This window comes from Herpailurus yagouaroundi, unplaced genomic scaffold (genome assembly GCF_014898765.1).
Source record: "Herpailurus yagouaroundi ecotype Mexico unplaced genomic scaffold, PumYag 29, whole genome shotgun sequence".
NCBI lineage: Eukaryota > Metazoa > Chordata > Mammalia > Carnivora > Felidae > Herpailurus > Herpailurus yagouaroundi.
In genome coordinates this window covers 67,362,482-67,379,431 of record NW_024412377.1, presented here as the reverse complement: position 1 = coordinate 67,379,431, position 16,950 = coordinate 67,362,482, and the positions used below count along the sequence as shown (strand labels likewise).

Below are 16,950 nucleotides of genomic sequence, written 5' to 3'. Positions count from 1 at the left end.
CTTTTCTTTTCTTTTCTTTTCTTTTCTTTTCTTTTCTTTTCTTTTCTTCCTTTTCTTTCTTTCCAATCTGAGTGGAATATTACTTAGCCCACAAGATGAGATAGAGCACTTTGATATAGAGAAGATGAATAGTACTCAAGGGAGTACATTCACTACATATTTGAGTACCTACTAAAATGCCAGACCTGTAAAATGTATTGGAGAATCAAATAAAACATGGAAACTTACCTCCAAAAAAGAGAACTACGTGAAATGTCATTACTAGTTAAAGACTAATTGCTTTGGCTACTCCTAGGATCTTTAAGGGTTTATATCACCTAAATAAAGTATCTTCTAATTTAGAGAAATTGGTAGTTTGCGATTTGAAACACCATGCTTTATAAAATCTGATTGGAATCACAGATGATTCTGAAAAGTAAATTACTTTCAAATATTAAGTGTCTTGACTATAAAGTGAGAAGTTTGGATGAAATGATTTCTAGATCTTCTAGTTCTAATAGTCAATAATCTGTGGTTCTTGATTTCTGTCGGGTCAGCTTCTAGAAGGAAAGGTACACCAGCTCTTATTTTGGTATAGGTGGCTTCTCACATATTATGTAAAGGATACGTTCTCAAAAATTATTTTTTGTAAATCAAATCATGACATCATCAATCCATATAGGGCAAGCCTTATCCCCTTTATTCCCACACCCTACACCCACTCCCTTTTTACGCACTCATTCAAATGTGTTCTTAAACATGCATCAGTTCTTGTGAAATAGTTAGCATGTGTCGTAACTCCCTAACTTTTTAAGGCTGAATAATATTATATGTATACCACATTTTGTGTATCCATTCATCTGTGGGTGGACTCGGTTTTCTTCCATCTTCAGGTATTGTGAATAATGTTGCTGGGAAGGTGGGTGTACAAATAATCTCTCAGTCCCTGCTTTCATTCCTTTGGGGTATGTACCCAAATTTGTTTTTTAATTTACATAATTTTTGAACATTTTTAATTCAATACTGTTTTTAAGATCTACATATCTTATTTTATGTCTGTGTAGTTTTTTGTGCTAACTCTTCTGTATAGTGTTATGTAGTATCTATCATTAGTCCTCTGGGAGGGTCCTAGGTTTTTTCCAAATCTCTTTTTACCACACACACTGCTACATTGTACATCCTACTACATGACTCTTTATAGACTATGTTAGTTTCATACTGCATAAAAAGTTACTGCAAATCTTAATGGCTTAAACAGCAAATATTTATTATTTTAGAGTTTCTGTGGAGCAGAAATTCAAAGTGTAGTCTGGCTTACAATCTCATGAAGTTGCGGTCAAGATGTCAGCCAGGGCTACAGTCATCTGAAGGTTTGACTCAACTGGAGAATCCACTTCCAAGATGGATCTCACATAGCCTGTTTCTCTTGACTTTTGGCAAGAGGCCTCAGTTCTTTGCCATAGGCCTCTCCATGGAGCAGCTTGAGTATCTTCTTGACAGGGCAGCTGGCTTTTTCCCTTGATCCCAGAAAGAAAGATCAAGAAGTAAGCCATCTAAGACATAGTTTCAAAAGTCACACCGCTACCATATTTTCTTTATTAGAAGTGAGTCATTAACTCTAGCTCACACAAGGGAAGATAAATTAAGCTCTACCTTTTGAAGGAATAGGGTCAAAGAAATTGTAGATATGTTTTAAACTACATGGCCAATGAGAAATTTCAGTGGAATTTATTCCTAGGAGAGGGATCTCTGGATCATAGGGCATTTTTTCCTATTGCTGTTGTAACAAATTACCGCAAATTTGGTGGTTTGAGAACACACATTTATTATCTTACAGCCCTAGAGGACAGAAGTCTAAAATGGTTTTCACTGGTTCAAAATTAAAATAGCAGCAGTACTGCATTTCTTCCAGAGGCTACAGGGGAGAATCCATTTCCTTTTTTTCTAGCTTCTAGAGGCCACCTCTATTGGCTTGTAGCCCCTTCTTCTGTCTTCATTGTCAGCAGCATATTAAATCTCTCTCTGACTCTGACCCTTTGTTTCTGTTGTCACATATGCTTTTCTGACTCTGACCCTTCTGTCCCCTTAGAAGAGCCCTTGTGATTACCTTAGGTCCACCTATATAATTCAGGAAAATCTCCTCATGTCAAGATCCTTAACTTAATCATATCAAAGTCCCTTAAGCTATGTAAAGTAACACGTTCATGGGTTTCAGGGATTAGGATGTGGACATCTTCTTGGGGCCATTGTTCTGTCTACTGTAGGCATATATACACACAGTTCTTTATTTTTTTTTTAAGCTGAAGTTTTGTAGTTTTTTTTTTTTTAAGTTAGTTATACTTTTGGGAATGAAGGTTACTTTTTTAGGTAAATTCAGATTTTTGAGTACCAGATTTGTTTAAAGTATAGGGTATAATGTCACTCATATGGTAAATAAACATAACATTGAAGAGTACTGAAATAATATTCCACCAACTACTTTTAGATTTTTGGTTTTATTATCACTTAATCTATGTCAGTATATCACCTACTTCTGATATGGTTTATAATAGAAACATTAAAGCAACATGGCCTCCTACCTTTTAGGCTTGTTATCATACCATTTCTGTAGCTACTCTGTCCAAACCTCTTCTTCCTCACAGTATGAAGTCACCCAACCACAATGTGGTTCCAGACCATATTTATGCTCTTACTTCCCTCTTTTCCCTGATTCCTCTACACTGGATTTCAGCTAAATTAAATTGCTATCTATTTTCCCAAATACACATCATTTTTCTAACCTCTGAACTTTGATCATGCTGTTCCTTTTTCTGAAATACTAACCTCTTACCTTTATGTTTGTTACTATTTATGCCATCTTTCAAGTCCCTTCTTAAATGGCTTTTGCATTCTCAATGTTTTTCCTAATTTTCTCAGCAAGGTATTACTTCCATAGCATTCTATCAAATGTTTTTTAATACAAATTTGTTTTTTGTTTTTTTTTTTTTTGAGAGAGAGAAGGCTTGGAAGGGGGGTGCAAAGGGAGAGGGAGAGAGAATCTTACGCAGTCTCCATGCTCAGCATGGAGTCGGATGCAGGTTCTCAATATCATGATCATGATGTTATGACCTGAGCCAAAATCAAAAGTTAGATGCTCAACCACCTGAGCCACACAGGAGCCCTATATTTGCCCTCGGATTGTAAATAGTTTGCATCTTAGCCTGGTTCCCCTGTAAGTCAGAATCTTGAGACAAGGCCTTGGATGAAGTACTTTTTTTAGGAAGTGATTCTAGGAATAGAAGGCTAGAAAGAGTTAAGTGAAAAGGGACAGCCAGAATAAGTATAGGCTCTCAAGTCAGTTGTCACTTTGGAAAACGGTGGCTTGATCTGTTAGGACTTTCTGAGGAACCACATAGAATTAATTATCCAACCATAAAAAGAGTATATATACTAGCTTCCATTCCCCTTTAGTCAAGGATTGCCCCATCAAACATTCATTCTTTTATCGGTTGTACATGCATGAATGTCGGGGACCCGTGCTGGGGTGTCTCTAGGACAGAAAGCAAAAGATACCCGGTATAGCTAATGTACAGTCAGTTTACATCTGAAGTTAAAGGCAACCAAGAGAATGTAAGGTGGTACACAAACATCTGATACATTTGTATACTCACCTGATTTACCCATGCTGCTAGAATATTACTCCTTTGCTAGATAATAAGATACTTGAGAATAAGGAATGTTTCAACTTATCTTTCCCCTTGCATTGGTCTCATAAGGCTCTTGTGGCAGAGTACCACAGACTAGCAGCTTAAAACTGTAGAAATCTATTTCTTTACAGTTCTGGAAACTAGAAATCCGAAATCAAGGTGTCATCAAGATTGCTTCCTTCCTGGAGATACTAAGGGAGAATCTATTCCGTGTCTCTCTCCCTAGCTCCTGGTAGGTTGCTGGCAGTCTTTGGCATTCCTTTGCTTGCAGCTGCCAGTTTTTGCCTCCATTGCCTCCACTGGAGCAAACTCCAGTTTTTGCCTCCATTGTTACGTGGCATTTTCCCTCTGTCTTGGTGATTCCATCTCTTCACTTGGTCTTGTTTTAAGGATACCAGTCATTGGATTCAGGGCCCACCTTAATCTGTTAAGACCTTATCTTAACTTGATTACATGTGCAAAGACCTGCTTCCAAATAAGGTCACTTTTCAGAGATACTAGGGGCTAGCTACCTGTGATTCAATGTATCTTTTTGGAGAACACATTTCAACCTAACAAAACCTCTATATAATATTTGTATGGTGTCTTGTGAATAGTAAATTGTCAAATGTTTGTTGATTTCAATTGTATAGCCATAGAAACAAATCCATCATCTTACTATTTAACAAAATTTTTTTTTAACGTTTATATATTATTGAGAGAGAGAGAGACAGAGAGAGAGAACGCATGTGCCCATGAGTGGGGGAAGGGAAGACAGAGAGGGAGACACAGAATCCAAAGCAGGCTCCAGGCTCTGAGCTGTCAGCACAGAGCCCGACAGGGGGCTTGGCATCACAAACCGTGAGATCATGACCCGAGCCAAAGTTGGACATCTAACCAACTGAGCCACCCAGGTGCCCCCATCATCTTACTATTTTAATGGAAAAGTCATCTTAGACATTCTTTGAACTTGTATCCTCTTTTTCTCTTCCTTGCTCTCCGTGGCTGATAAAGCACTGCTTCAGTTTATTCCTGCTTGTTATTTGTCTTTTTGTGGCTGTCACAGAATAAAGCATTTGGGAATTAACAAAAGCTAAGTATTCGAGAGGTGGCTGGGTGGCTCAGTCAGTTGAATGTCTGACTCTTATTTTGGCTCAGGTCGTGATCTTGTGGTCCTGAGATTGAACCCCGCATCAAGCTCTGCACTGAGCATGGAGCCTGCTTACGATTCTCTGTCACTCTCCCTCTGCCCCTCTCCCCCGTTCATGCTCGCTCTCTCTCTCTCTCTCTCTCCTAAAAACAACAAAATCTGTCTAAGTGTTCAATAATAAACTTTGTCTTAAAGGTGGAGAAAACAAAACTCATCAAAAACTCAGCAGCAGCAGAAAGACTCATTATTGGCTGGAGAGGACAGGAAGATTTTATGTTAAGGCAACAGAACTATGCCTTAAACGATGGAGATACTGCAAAGCAGAGGAAAAAAGGAAGGGACATTCAAAAAGGAGACAAATTGTGAACAAAAGTACAAAATAGTCTACACGGGATAATGAGGAGGGATTTGAGAAGGGTTATATTGAGACCTAGTAGAACATAAGTTTGGAAGTTTGGTAGACTTAACCGATATAACAGGTCATGAAAACCACATAAAGATAGTATTACATGGTCTTTAAAAGCATGAGCATTAGAAACAGGAGTTTGAAATCTGGCTTAGCAGCTTGATTTGTGTTCTTACGAAAATTATTTAGCATTTTGAAGTCCCATCCCTTAACTCTAAAATGGTGAGTGATAGCTACCTTACAGTTTTGAAGATTAAATGAGATATATATGTAGGGCACTTGTACTACATAGTGTATTTTAAGTATGCAATAAATGGTAGACTTTATAAATTTCACATACCAAATACACAGAAAAGCACATATAAAGGATTTAAGTGATAGAACTTTTTACACTTTTTCCTTTTTTTTTTTTTTTAATTTTTTTTCAACGTTTTTTATTTATTTTTGGGACAGAGAGAGACAGAGCATGAACGGGGGAGGGGCAGAGAGAGAGGGAGACACAGAATCGGAAACAGGCTCCAGGCTCCGAGCCATCCGCCCAGAGCCCGACGCGGGGCTCGAACTCACGGACCGCGAGATCGTGACCTGGCTGAAGTCGGACGCTTAACCGACTGCGCCACCCAGGCGCCCCAACACTTTTTCCTTTTTTAAAACTTCAGTGGGTTATTTCTGAAAATTAATCATGTTCTTGGCCACAAGCCAAACCTTAAAAAATTCTGAATAGTAGCAGTTTTGAGGGCAACAGTCTCCAGTCTAATAAATAATCAGTTAGTGGCAATAAAAAAATGACTCAAGTCATTTTATACACTTAATAATTGAGAAAGATCTAGTTTCCCCCTAGATCAAAGAGGAAATCTATTGAAGTTATGAATTGTCAAGAAATACAAAGGAAAACACTTTATACTAAAACCTATGGGACATAGCCAAGCTTACAGTGAGAAGAAAATTAATACCCTTAAGTACTTATATTATTAAGATAGAAATTGATAAACGAACATGTAAATAGAGTAAGGAAATAACTGAATTAATATTCAGTTTAAATAACAAGAACAAAATAAATCAGTTGGAATTAATGTAATTAGTTAAGGATAAATACAGAAATGAATAAAGTAATAAAGTTGTAGAAAGGATATATAACACCAAAAGTTTATTTTTTTGGTAAAGATCAATAAAACAGATGAAACACCAGCAAGTCTGATTAAGAAAACAAAGGACCAAAAGAGCACAAATAAGAAAAGTGGCAAATTTTTAAATGAGAGAACGTATACAACTCTGTGGTAATCCACTTGAAAAGCTAGAAGAAATAATTTACTGGTGAACTATTAATGAATCAAATAATAAAAACTTAAAAGGAAAATGCGTAAAAATTATTTACTGAAATCTTAAGAGCAAGACTATAAAATGGTGAAACACTAAACCATTCCTATTAAAATCAGGGATAAGATCACTATTCAACGTTATTTTGAAGTTTCAAGCTAACAAGATAAGGAATGTGTAAATACTGGGAAAGAAGAGACAAAAATTATCTTTACTTATAACTTATATAATTATACCCAGAAAATACATAAGAAAAACTATTAGAATTCATGGGATAATTTGAGAAGGTGGGTGCGTAAGGGATATGTATTAAATAAAATCAGTAGTTCTTACCGGTATTAGCAGTATCTGGCATGGAATGGTGTTTATTCACAGCAAATAAAACAACAACAAAAAACCAAATAAATTTGATAGAAAAGGCATAGGAACGTTTCTTGAAAAAAAAACTAGAAAATTTGATTGAAGGACTTGAATTATTCATGACAGAGAGAAGTTAGATTTAGTATCATAGAAATGTAATCTGCCTCAAATTAATAGAAATGTAATGCAGTAACACTTCTAAGTATACATGAGAGTTTAGCAAATGATAAGAAATAACATTTCTGGGGCGCCTGGGTGGCGCAGTCGGTTAAGCGTCCGACTTCAGCCAGGTCACGATCTCGCGGTCCGTGAGTTCGAGCCCCGCGTCAGGCTCTGGGCTGATGGCTCGGAGCCTGGAGCCTGTTTCCGATTCTGTGTCTCCCTCTCTCTCTGGCCCTCCCCCGTTCATGCTCTGTCTCTCTCTGTCCCAAAAATAAATTAAAAACGTTGAAAAAAAAATTTTAAAAAATAAAAAAGAAATAACATTTCTGTTCAGTGGAAAGGAAATGTTTTATTTAATAAATAGTGCTGATATAATTGGTTCTCCATATGGGAGACAATAAAGTACTATACTCATACCATATATAAAAACAGCAATTCTATATGAATTAAAAACCTTAAAGTAAAAATAGAGTTTCTCATGCCAGCTAGTAAATTAATCACTGGCATTTATCACCTCTTTCTCCTAAGGCCCCATTTAAGTGATAGTAAAAAAAAGTTTTTTTTAAGGTATGTACTTATAATGCCATAGAGTGAGAGGGAACCAAATAGAGATTGCAGCAAATTTCTGGAAGATGAAGAAATCATGGAAATTAAAAATGATTGCTAAAAATTAATCGAGGACCTTAAGACTTCTTAGTTCTCTGTTGTTTCCAGCATAGCAGGTTGTTTCCTGGTATTTAAAAGTGAAATACTAATCTTGAGAATTTTTCAGTAGCCTTTGAAACTATCTGGGCTACCTTGGGGTGTTTAAATACCTGAAATTATCTGGGCTACCTTGGGGTGTTTAAATACCAGAATTGGAAATTCATGTTCTGGGCCAGGTGTCAGCAAACTGCCATTGTCTTTGTAAAATAAGTTTTATTGGAACATGGTCATGCCCATTTATTTAGGTATTATCTGTGGCTGCTTTTGTGTTAAAACAAAAAGGAGATTGTGACAGAAATCCTAGGGCTCACAAAGCCTTTTCAGAAAATGTTTGCCAATTCAGGTAATTTTGGTGGCCATCTTGGAGCTTGTCCTTACTGGGAATAGGCTTGGATAGACTCCAGCCAAAGTAAGTAGGCATTTACAGAATGCAAGGACAGGAAGGATTGAGCAAAGAATATAGCAGATAGGAAAGTGAATATCATCACCTATTGGGTCTTAGTAGAGAATAGGAAGAGAAGTAGAATGGAAGATAAGGACCTGCATTGGTTGTTAAATAAAGAGAAAAGAATTGGGTGCCAGGGTGACTCAGCCGGTTGAGTGTCCGACTTTTTATTTCCGCTCAGGTCATGACCCCAGGGTTGTGGGATTGAGCCCCACACTCGGTTCTGCACTGAGCATGGAGCCAACTTAAGATTCTCTCTCTTCCTCTGCTCCTCTTCCCTGCTCATGTGTTCTCTCTCTCTCTCTGTCTAAAATTTAAAAAAAATTTTTTTTAAAGAAGAAGAATTAAAAATAGGTGAGGACTCTGCTTGGAATTAAAACTTTTTTTTTTTTTAGGTGGGAGGGAGGGGAGGGTGGGTGATGGGTATTGAGGAGGGCACCTTTTGGGATGAGCACTGGGTGTTGTATGGAAACCAATTTGACAATAAATTTCATATTTAAAAAAAAACTTTTTTGGTATAATGATTTTTGTATCTGACAAACTTCTTAAATTTTCATAATTTAAAATTTTTATCCTTTGTTAATGCCTCTCCAATCATTATTCTTTCAAAAAAATATTCTGTGGTAATTAGTAAGTAGGACTTCAAGGATTGTGTTGAATGAAAGTGGTAATAATAGACATCCTTATCTTATTCTTCATTTTAAAAAGAATGCCCCTAACATTTCACTGTTAAAAATGTTTAGCTTTTGCCAGCTTCATTATGTTTCCAGTTTATTAAGAGTTTTTTTTCTTGCATAGCTAATGACTTTTATCAAATGATTTTTGTCTATTGAGATGATCATATGATTTTTCTTATATAATATTTTAATGTAGTGAATGACACATAAATGATATAATGTTAAAGCATCCTTTGATTCATAGGATAACCCAGCCTGATTCTGCTATAGTTTCTTTACTGTATACCAATATATTCTGCTTCCTGATACTTTGTTCAGGATTTTTGTATTAATATTCATTATAATATTAGCCATAATTATTTTTCCACTACCTTTGACTTTTATATCATAATTGTATTGGCCTGATAGAATGCATGTTAACTATTATTTCTATTCCTGGGAAAGTTTTATAAAGTTGGAATGATTTGTTTCTTAAATGTTTGGTAGAAACTGTATGTAAAACTGTTTGGATCTGGTGTTTTTTTGTGTTGGGAAAAGAAGGGAGAAAATATTTACTGCTCCAATTTTTCAATAGTTATAGAACTATTAAGGTTTTCTATTTCTTCTTAAATCAGCAACCCCCTTCCAAATTTTGTTCATATTCTGTGTTTGGTCTCTTCTCTCTGTCTAATCATATTTAGCCTTTTCAGAGAACCAACTTTTTGCTTTAATCTTCAAACTCTACTAAAAGGTATCAAAGAAGGCTTCTCAGCAGACCTCAGACCTTTTTTTTTCTAGAGACAATGACTATATTTTTGTATATCCTTTCGGTGACATTTTTTATGCTTACACAGTCCTTTTAATATAACAGGATGGACCATATGAGATGCAATGACCTGCACTCTTTTGGGGTTTGGGGGGGGGGTTGCCTTTTTTTTCTTAACATCAACTTCATTCTTTTTAATGCCAGTGTAGTATTCCACTGCACAGTTGTATCCTATTTATTTAAAAGTAGTTATGCTTTTATACCAAATAAAAACTCCCACTTGCTTGAAGTAACATACCTGATCTTTTACTCCTACTCTACAGACATCATCAGAGAACTCCAAAAGAGGGTGTATTCCATTTAAATATCTTTCATTAAAAAACAAAACTGTTTCCATAATTTAAGTGCAATATAATGTTCTTAAACATTTAAATCTCTGTTCCTTCTCCGATTCATATTAGTGTGTAATATGAGTAGTAGATGCGATTTTATCTATTTTCTTATGGCTGTCCTTTTGCCCAGTGCCCATATTTAAAGCCCAACTTTTCACATGTATTTGAAATGCTACCTTCATTATGACTAAATTTACATGTATTTACTTATGGATTTGTGTGTGTGTGTGTGTGTGTGTGTGTGTGTGTGTGTGTGTGTGTTCCCATGGTTGACCTATTCAAATGATGATATCCTAAGTTTTAAAAACTTTTTTAAAAACTTTTTAAAATAAGGTTATTTATTTTTGAGAGAGAGCACGAGTTGGGGAGAGGCAGAGAGAGAGAGAGAGAGAGAGAGAGGGAGACACAGAATCTGAAGCAGGCAGGCTCTGAGCTGTCAGCATGGACCCTGACACAGGGCTTGAACCCCAACCTGAGAGACCATGACCTGAGCCAAAGTCGGGCGCCCAACCAACTGAGCCACCCAGGCACCCCCAAAAATGACTTTGGACTTAAAAAAGAGTTGGAAAAATAGTATAGTAATTTCCTGTATACCCTTCACTCAACTTCCCAGCTTCCCATAATGTTAACATCTTACATATTCACAGTACAAGTATCAGGACTAAAAAATGAACATATTGGTACAATGTAGTTAACTATATACTTTTTTTATTTATAAAGGCTTTGTACAATATTTTAATATGTGGTAGTTCTAGTCCTTCTCTTCTCTTTTCATATTTTCCCTTTTTTGCTTATTTTTCCAAATGTCTAGCTACAGAAAAAAAAATGAAAACAAACCTTATGTAGCATTTTTACTGGGACTGTATAAGATTTATAAATTAAGTTGGGGACAATGACATCTTCATGATACTGAATCTTTATGTACATGAGCAAGGTGTGTTTATATTTCCTCATATATGTTTTGGACTCTTTGTTTAGTTTATGCCTAAGTATTTTATACTCCTAAAAATTAGAAATAGGGACCTTTCCTTCCATTTCATCTTCTCTCTGATTTCTCTTTGCACATAAAAAGGAAAGATTTCTGTATGTTTTGGACTATGCTAAATACCTCAGTTACCTTATAGTAATATTTAGTTGATTCTTCGGGATATTCTAGGTATATAATTCTTTCATCTGCCAATTTTATTCCTTTTAACTTCATTACTCTAGTGCAATGAGTAACATAGGGGTAAAAATGGGCTTCCCTGACTTTGGAAATAGATCCACTGTTTTCACATTAAATATGGTGCTGGCTTTGGGGCTGATGTCATGTTAAAGAAAAGTCCTTTTACATTCAGTATTCTCAACCAAGAACGGGCATTGTATTTGTAGAACATCTTTTCATCACCTTTGCCAGGATCATATTTTGTTTTCTGTGTAGATCTATTAGTATGTTCAATGATGTCGATTTTCTAATAGTGATTTTTACTATAAATTTTAGATTTTCTTTCTCTTTGCTGTTAGTTTTGATTGATTACATTTTCTAGAAAATTACCTATTTAAGTTTTCAAGTTTATTTGCATACAGTTGAGCAAAGTAGTCTTTTAGGATTCTTTTGCTTTGTTCTCTTTCTGTTAGTATTTTCCTCTTATTACCACCTACAAGTGCTAGCAAATACATATTTTTTAACCCATCAAAACAAAACAATAAAAAGTTTCACTGATTTAAAAAAAAAATGATCCCAGACTTCTTACATTAGTAATAATGATAACTCCAAATTTAATTCTAACTGAATATCTTACCAGCCTGCAACTTTTCTTCCTCCTTGCGTTAATTTCTTCTGCTACTTCTAAGTTTGTTTTTCAGTGAACATTTGGATAAAAGTCAGAATAACAGTCCCGTTGCTTTCTTTTCTCTTAACCTTTCTCTTATGGGGTGAGGATCTCTCTAATGGCATCTTGACTACAGAAAAACAAATTGGGATATTTGCATACTCTCATTAAAGTGAAAGATTCCGAGGTTTTATTAATTTCATGAGCTAAATTTTCAGTTTTTTAATGTTGTTGAGTGACTTGCAATTAAGATCTATTTGGCATGTAATTCTAATGATTGTATAAAAGGTGTTCTAAAGTAAATTTATGATTTCTCAAATTTTGCATCAAGCAGTTTTAACTTAGGGAAGAATGGTTGCAACAATTTAAAAGAATACAAGGGAGTATTACTCCGTGAAACATCTTCTTGTTCCTATCAAATTATAATTGTGATTCTGGAAGGGGGGAAAAGTGTTCAAATGTTTTAATTATCCATATGAAGGGTTGAATTTTTTCCCTTCAGTAAAGAACGCTTCGTCTATGCTCATTTTGCCCATCTGGCTCTTTCTGTGATTGTGTGAGGTCTCCATGTCTTCACATACCTGTGTATACCTGTCTCTTTCCAGTGTTAGTTACCTTTAATATTTTATTATTTTAGTGCAAAGTTGCCTGTTAAAATGTTATTTGAAATAAAGAATTTCAGGGCTTGCATTATTAAATTCTGTCAGTTCCCCACTTCTGCTACATGGTTTTTAATATATTTTCAGACCCGCTTGTTAATGGGATGATGTAAAGCAGATTAATGATCATACCCATGAGTTTCTCTTTCATTTTTGAGAGGTCTCTGTACTTTTCAAGTGGCTGAATTACTTCTTTACCTTTTGTCCCTTGGTCACAGGACAGAAGCTTAAAACAGATTGACATTGGGTCTTTCTAAGGAAGATATGTTACATGTGTCTTTTTATAACATATGTTTACATAGCACTTTTATTTTCAACCTGCCTTTTCTTACTTAATTCTAACAGTATCCCTGTAATATACGTGCTGCAGAAGAAAGCACTAACAGTATCCCTGTATTTGTGCAGATAGTAGTAGATAGCCATTTTACAAATGGTGAAAGGAATTAAAATGCAGGGACAAAGATTAAACCATGACCAAGCCTGAAATTAAGACCTGGGTCTCCAAATACAAATCTAGTTCTCATTGTTTTCAATCGTAAAGATTTTTGTCAGTGATTGCCCACCTCCCACGACTCACTTTCCTACTCAGATGACAATGGGTTGCACCAAATATATCATTAACTCAAAGAAATGGCTATATCAGAGTCCTTTGTTTTTCCTTGTTAAGGGCCTTCCACTTGCTGAACTCCAATATTGTCTTGACTAGTTAGTGTTATAACCTGGCTGCCTTGATTTGTGTAGTGGATTTTATTACAGAAGCATCTTCTTATGTCAAGATCTTTAAGTATCGTTTACAGACAAACTTTTGTAATACTTTTTAGTTCTAAAAGAATTAAGGTAGGCAGAATTTTATTTATTCTAAATTGTGTTTGGGATTAAACTAAAAAGAGAATCTGGGTCTTCTGAACTTGGTTAGTCTTAATCTAACTCTTAGCAGTCTCTAATTCTTCATACTAAGGATCTCTTACTACCTAGCTATCTTCCATATCTTTCTTTTCTTTCTTCTTTCAAAGTGATGTAATTAATTACCAGAGTCTACCTCACTTCTCTTTGACAATTTCTACTTCCAAAATCATCAATTTTCTTTAAATGTCTTTTGGCCTCATTCTGAGCACAGTGGGTCCAAAGACCGCATATGCTATAGCATGGCCTATTATATTCATCTTTTTTAATAAATGTAACAGAACTTTGTATTAGTAATTCTTATTTTTCATCTTCCTATCAAAAAGATTTGAATTCTCAATCTAGGGCTGTCCTTTGTATTCATTCTGTTAAATGGCTACCTTTTTAATGAGGCCTTCTTGAAAGTTCAGAACTAACTACTTCCCCATGGATGATACTTAAGACTGTCCTATCAAAGTGACAAAATGTAATACCTAATCTCATTAATTCACTCTGACTTTAAAGTTATGTAGCTATTGGACAAAATCCATAAATAACGTTACCAATATAAATTTCTTATCAATGCTTATACTTCATTACATAAGTTTTGCCTGTAAGACCAGTTAAAGTATCTTTGAAAACTTGAAGAAAGTCCTAACCTGACAGAAATCTCATCCACCTGTGAAAAGGCAAATGTAATCAAACACTACTGAGGTTCTCTTCTATTTTATTCCTCCTTGTCTTCAGCTAAGACTCCAGTGTTTCATCCTCTTAGAAAGATGCTGCTTGAACAATATTGGTTTGAAACCATTACTGCTAATTAACACAGTTCTTATTAAATGTCTCCAGAGTTTTGTTTCTTAATCCCTTTCTTTATAAACAAGCAGCCACGATTTTTTTAGTAGTGAATTTCAAAATCCTTTTTAACCTTATAGGTCCAAGGGTAGCCAAGGATGGCTGCAGCTTCATATGATCAGTTGTTAAAGCAAGTTGAGGCACTGAAGATGGAGAACTCAAATCTTCGACAAGAGCTAGAAGATAATTCCAATCATCTTACAAAACTGGAAACTGAGGCATCTAATATGAAGGTATCAAGACTGTGACTTTTAATTGTAGTTTATCCATTTTTATTCAGTATTCCCTCCTGTAAACTTGGGGTTAGATACTTTGCTTACTTAAACGTGTATTTTAAGTTCAGCAGTAATATGTAAACTCCTTCCTGCAAAAGTTAACATGTATGTTTTGACCAAAATGTATTAAATTAATCCAGCAAATCATGTAGAGAAAATAATCGTAAAACCCCAATTACTAGTTAGTTCTTAGTTGTTTTTAAGCTTAAAAATAAGAGACCAGCTTTAGCATCACTATACTGAGGCTGGGTGTTCTGTGTAATTCATAGAAACTAGTCTCACAACTTTATTTTTTTTTTTTCAACTTTTTTTTTATTTATTTTTGGGACAGAGAGAGACAGAGCATGAACGGGGGAGGGGCAGAGAGAGAGGGAGACACAGAATCGGAAACAGGCTCCAGGCTCTGAGCCATCAGCCCAGAGCCTGACGCGGGGCTCGAACTCACGGACCGCGAGATCGTGACTTGGCTGAAGTCGGACGCTCAACCGACTGCGCCACCCAGGCACCCCAAGTCTCACAACTTTAGAGTGTACCTTAATTATTAAAGATAGTCTTCCTCCCCAGCTGTCCAGATCTTGTCTCCACTTAAGTGCTATAGTGATAAATGATCAAGAAAAATGGAATTCCCTAATGGGAAGAGTCCAGAACTGAGAGTCAGTACCTGGTCCTATTCCTTTTTTTTTTTTGCCACAAGTCAAGTTGTATCACCTTTAGAAACGCTTCTGGACTTAAGGTGCCTTATTTGGAAAGTACAGGCATCACACTAGCCTAGATGCTTTCCATGACTCTTTCAAGTCCTGAAATTGGTTTGCCAAATAGCATTGAAAAGTTGTGATAACCTCCAAGAAAAGTTATAAAATACTCAGTTTGTAGTGGGGAAGATATGTTCTAATTTCAGAATAATTGAGGTTAAAATTTTAGCTATTTTAATTTCCAGTTACTTAGGCAGATTATCTTCTCACTGAACTTAATAACTTTATAAATTTGGAGATCATCAACAAAACTGTTAACCTCTTTCTCTTTTAAAAACTCTTCCTGCTTTGTGTTGTTTCTGCCTCTTGGCTATTTTAGCATCCGGGTGCCTGACCCTGTTCTTCCTATCTGTCCACTACTCTTATTCATTTCCTATTTTCTTCTAATTCTTTTTCTATGCATTTTGAGGTCTCCCTTATTCTTCAAGCTTCTGTACATCGCTGAACTAGTTTGCTCCTCTCTTACCCTTTATAGTCAAATCATAACAGTTCAACCTTTTACTCATATGTATAATTCTGTCTATCCATAAATCTTTTTTATTCTAATTACCTATTTCTGTGGCTAAAACTGTCTTCAGCAGTGATAGATCTGTAAGATACCTACTTCCAGTCCTTTTGGACATAAGGTAAACTTTAAATAAACATGTTCCCTCACCACGAACTGTGACCTTAAAAACAGCCAAATCAGTTATCTAATGGGTTAAAAAAGAATAGTTTGCTATTTTAACACTGATCAACACAATATATCTAAAATTATTGTACATGGCATGTGGTTTTAAAAGTTTGAAGATACAGAATTAAAGTTCCCTACAGGACTACTCTTTCATCTACTTTGGGAAGTATATTTTGCAAAGAACTCCTCTTGGCAGGTCTATCTAGACCTTTATAGTACATAATTTTGACATCCCTTTTAACTTTTTGCTTAAGTATTTGAGCAAATTCAGAATTAATTTTGGGGAGACATTTTAACCTACCCTTACACCCATCTCCATGCTGAAGTGGAATGTCTCAGAGTAACAATACAAGTCAGACCCTTAAATTTCTACAGTGGAATTTCAGGTTGACCACTTATCCATGCTGTACAATATTATACATCATGAATAATGAACACTTAAGGTATGTCTGAATTCAACCATGAATTGATTATTACTCAGCAAGTGCTTCTGCAGACATCTTTGCAAAGACGTCCACATATTTCTTTAAGATTGGGCATATGGTATCAAAGCAGTTACAACCCTATAATGAAATTATTTATGTAACTCTCCTTAAAACGCTTTAAGCTCAAAAGCATGACCTATGACCATTTGTTTTGTCTTGGAGTATTGATTTGTGAAAAGACTCTGGGAAACACCGGCACTTCCTACATTGGATTAAAGTTAATCCAAAACAGTAGTTATTTATCTCAAAATCACTTATTAATTATTCTTTGGAATAGATTATATATATAATCTTGAATCATGTTTCCTGTTCGTTAACCTGGTTACCCCAAAGAAAGGCAAGGTGGGTCTTCAACTAGATAATTTAAGTATTTCTGAAATTTACACGGTAGTACCATCTAGTGGCAAAAAAGAATACTATTTGCTGTTGATTACAAGGCATTGATACAGATAAGCTACAAAAATGTGTGTGTGTGTGTGTGTGTGTGTGTGTGTGTGTGTGTGTGTGTGAGAGAGAGAGAGAGAGAGAGAGAGAGAGAGAGAGAGAGAGAGAGAG

General features: G+C 35.5%; 1 protein-coding gene across 10 annotated transcripts in view; it reads left to right on the top strand.

Moving 5' to 3' along the window:
- The window catches only part of APC (APC regulator of Wnt signaling pathway), a 150,194-nt gene that overhangs the window by 57,743 nt on the left and 75,501 nt on the right, over window positions 1-16,950 (top strand). For 4 of the 10 annotated variants that reach the window (XM_040446761.1, XM_040446740.1, XM_040446715.1 and 1 more), the window contains exon 2: window positions 14,291-14,443. The exons of the other annotated variants lie outside the window; for them this stretch is intronic. In XM_040446761.1, coding sequence (XP_040302695.1) covers window positions 14,309-14,443 — 135 coding nt within the window. In that variant the 5' untranslated portion in view covers window positions 14,291-14,308. The remainder of the gene's footprint in view (window positions 1-14,290; window positions 14,444-16,950) is intronic. 10 annotated transcript variants of the gene reach the window in all.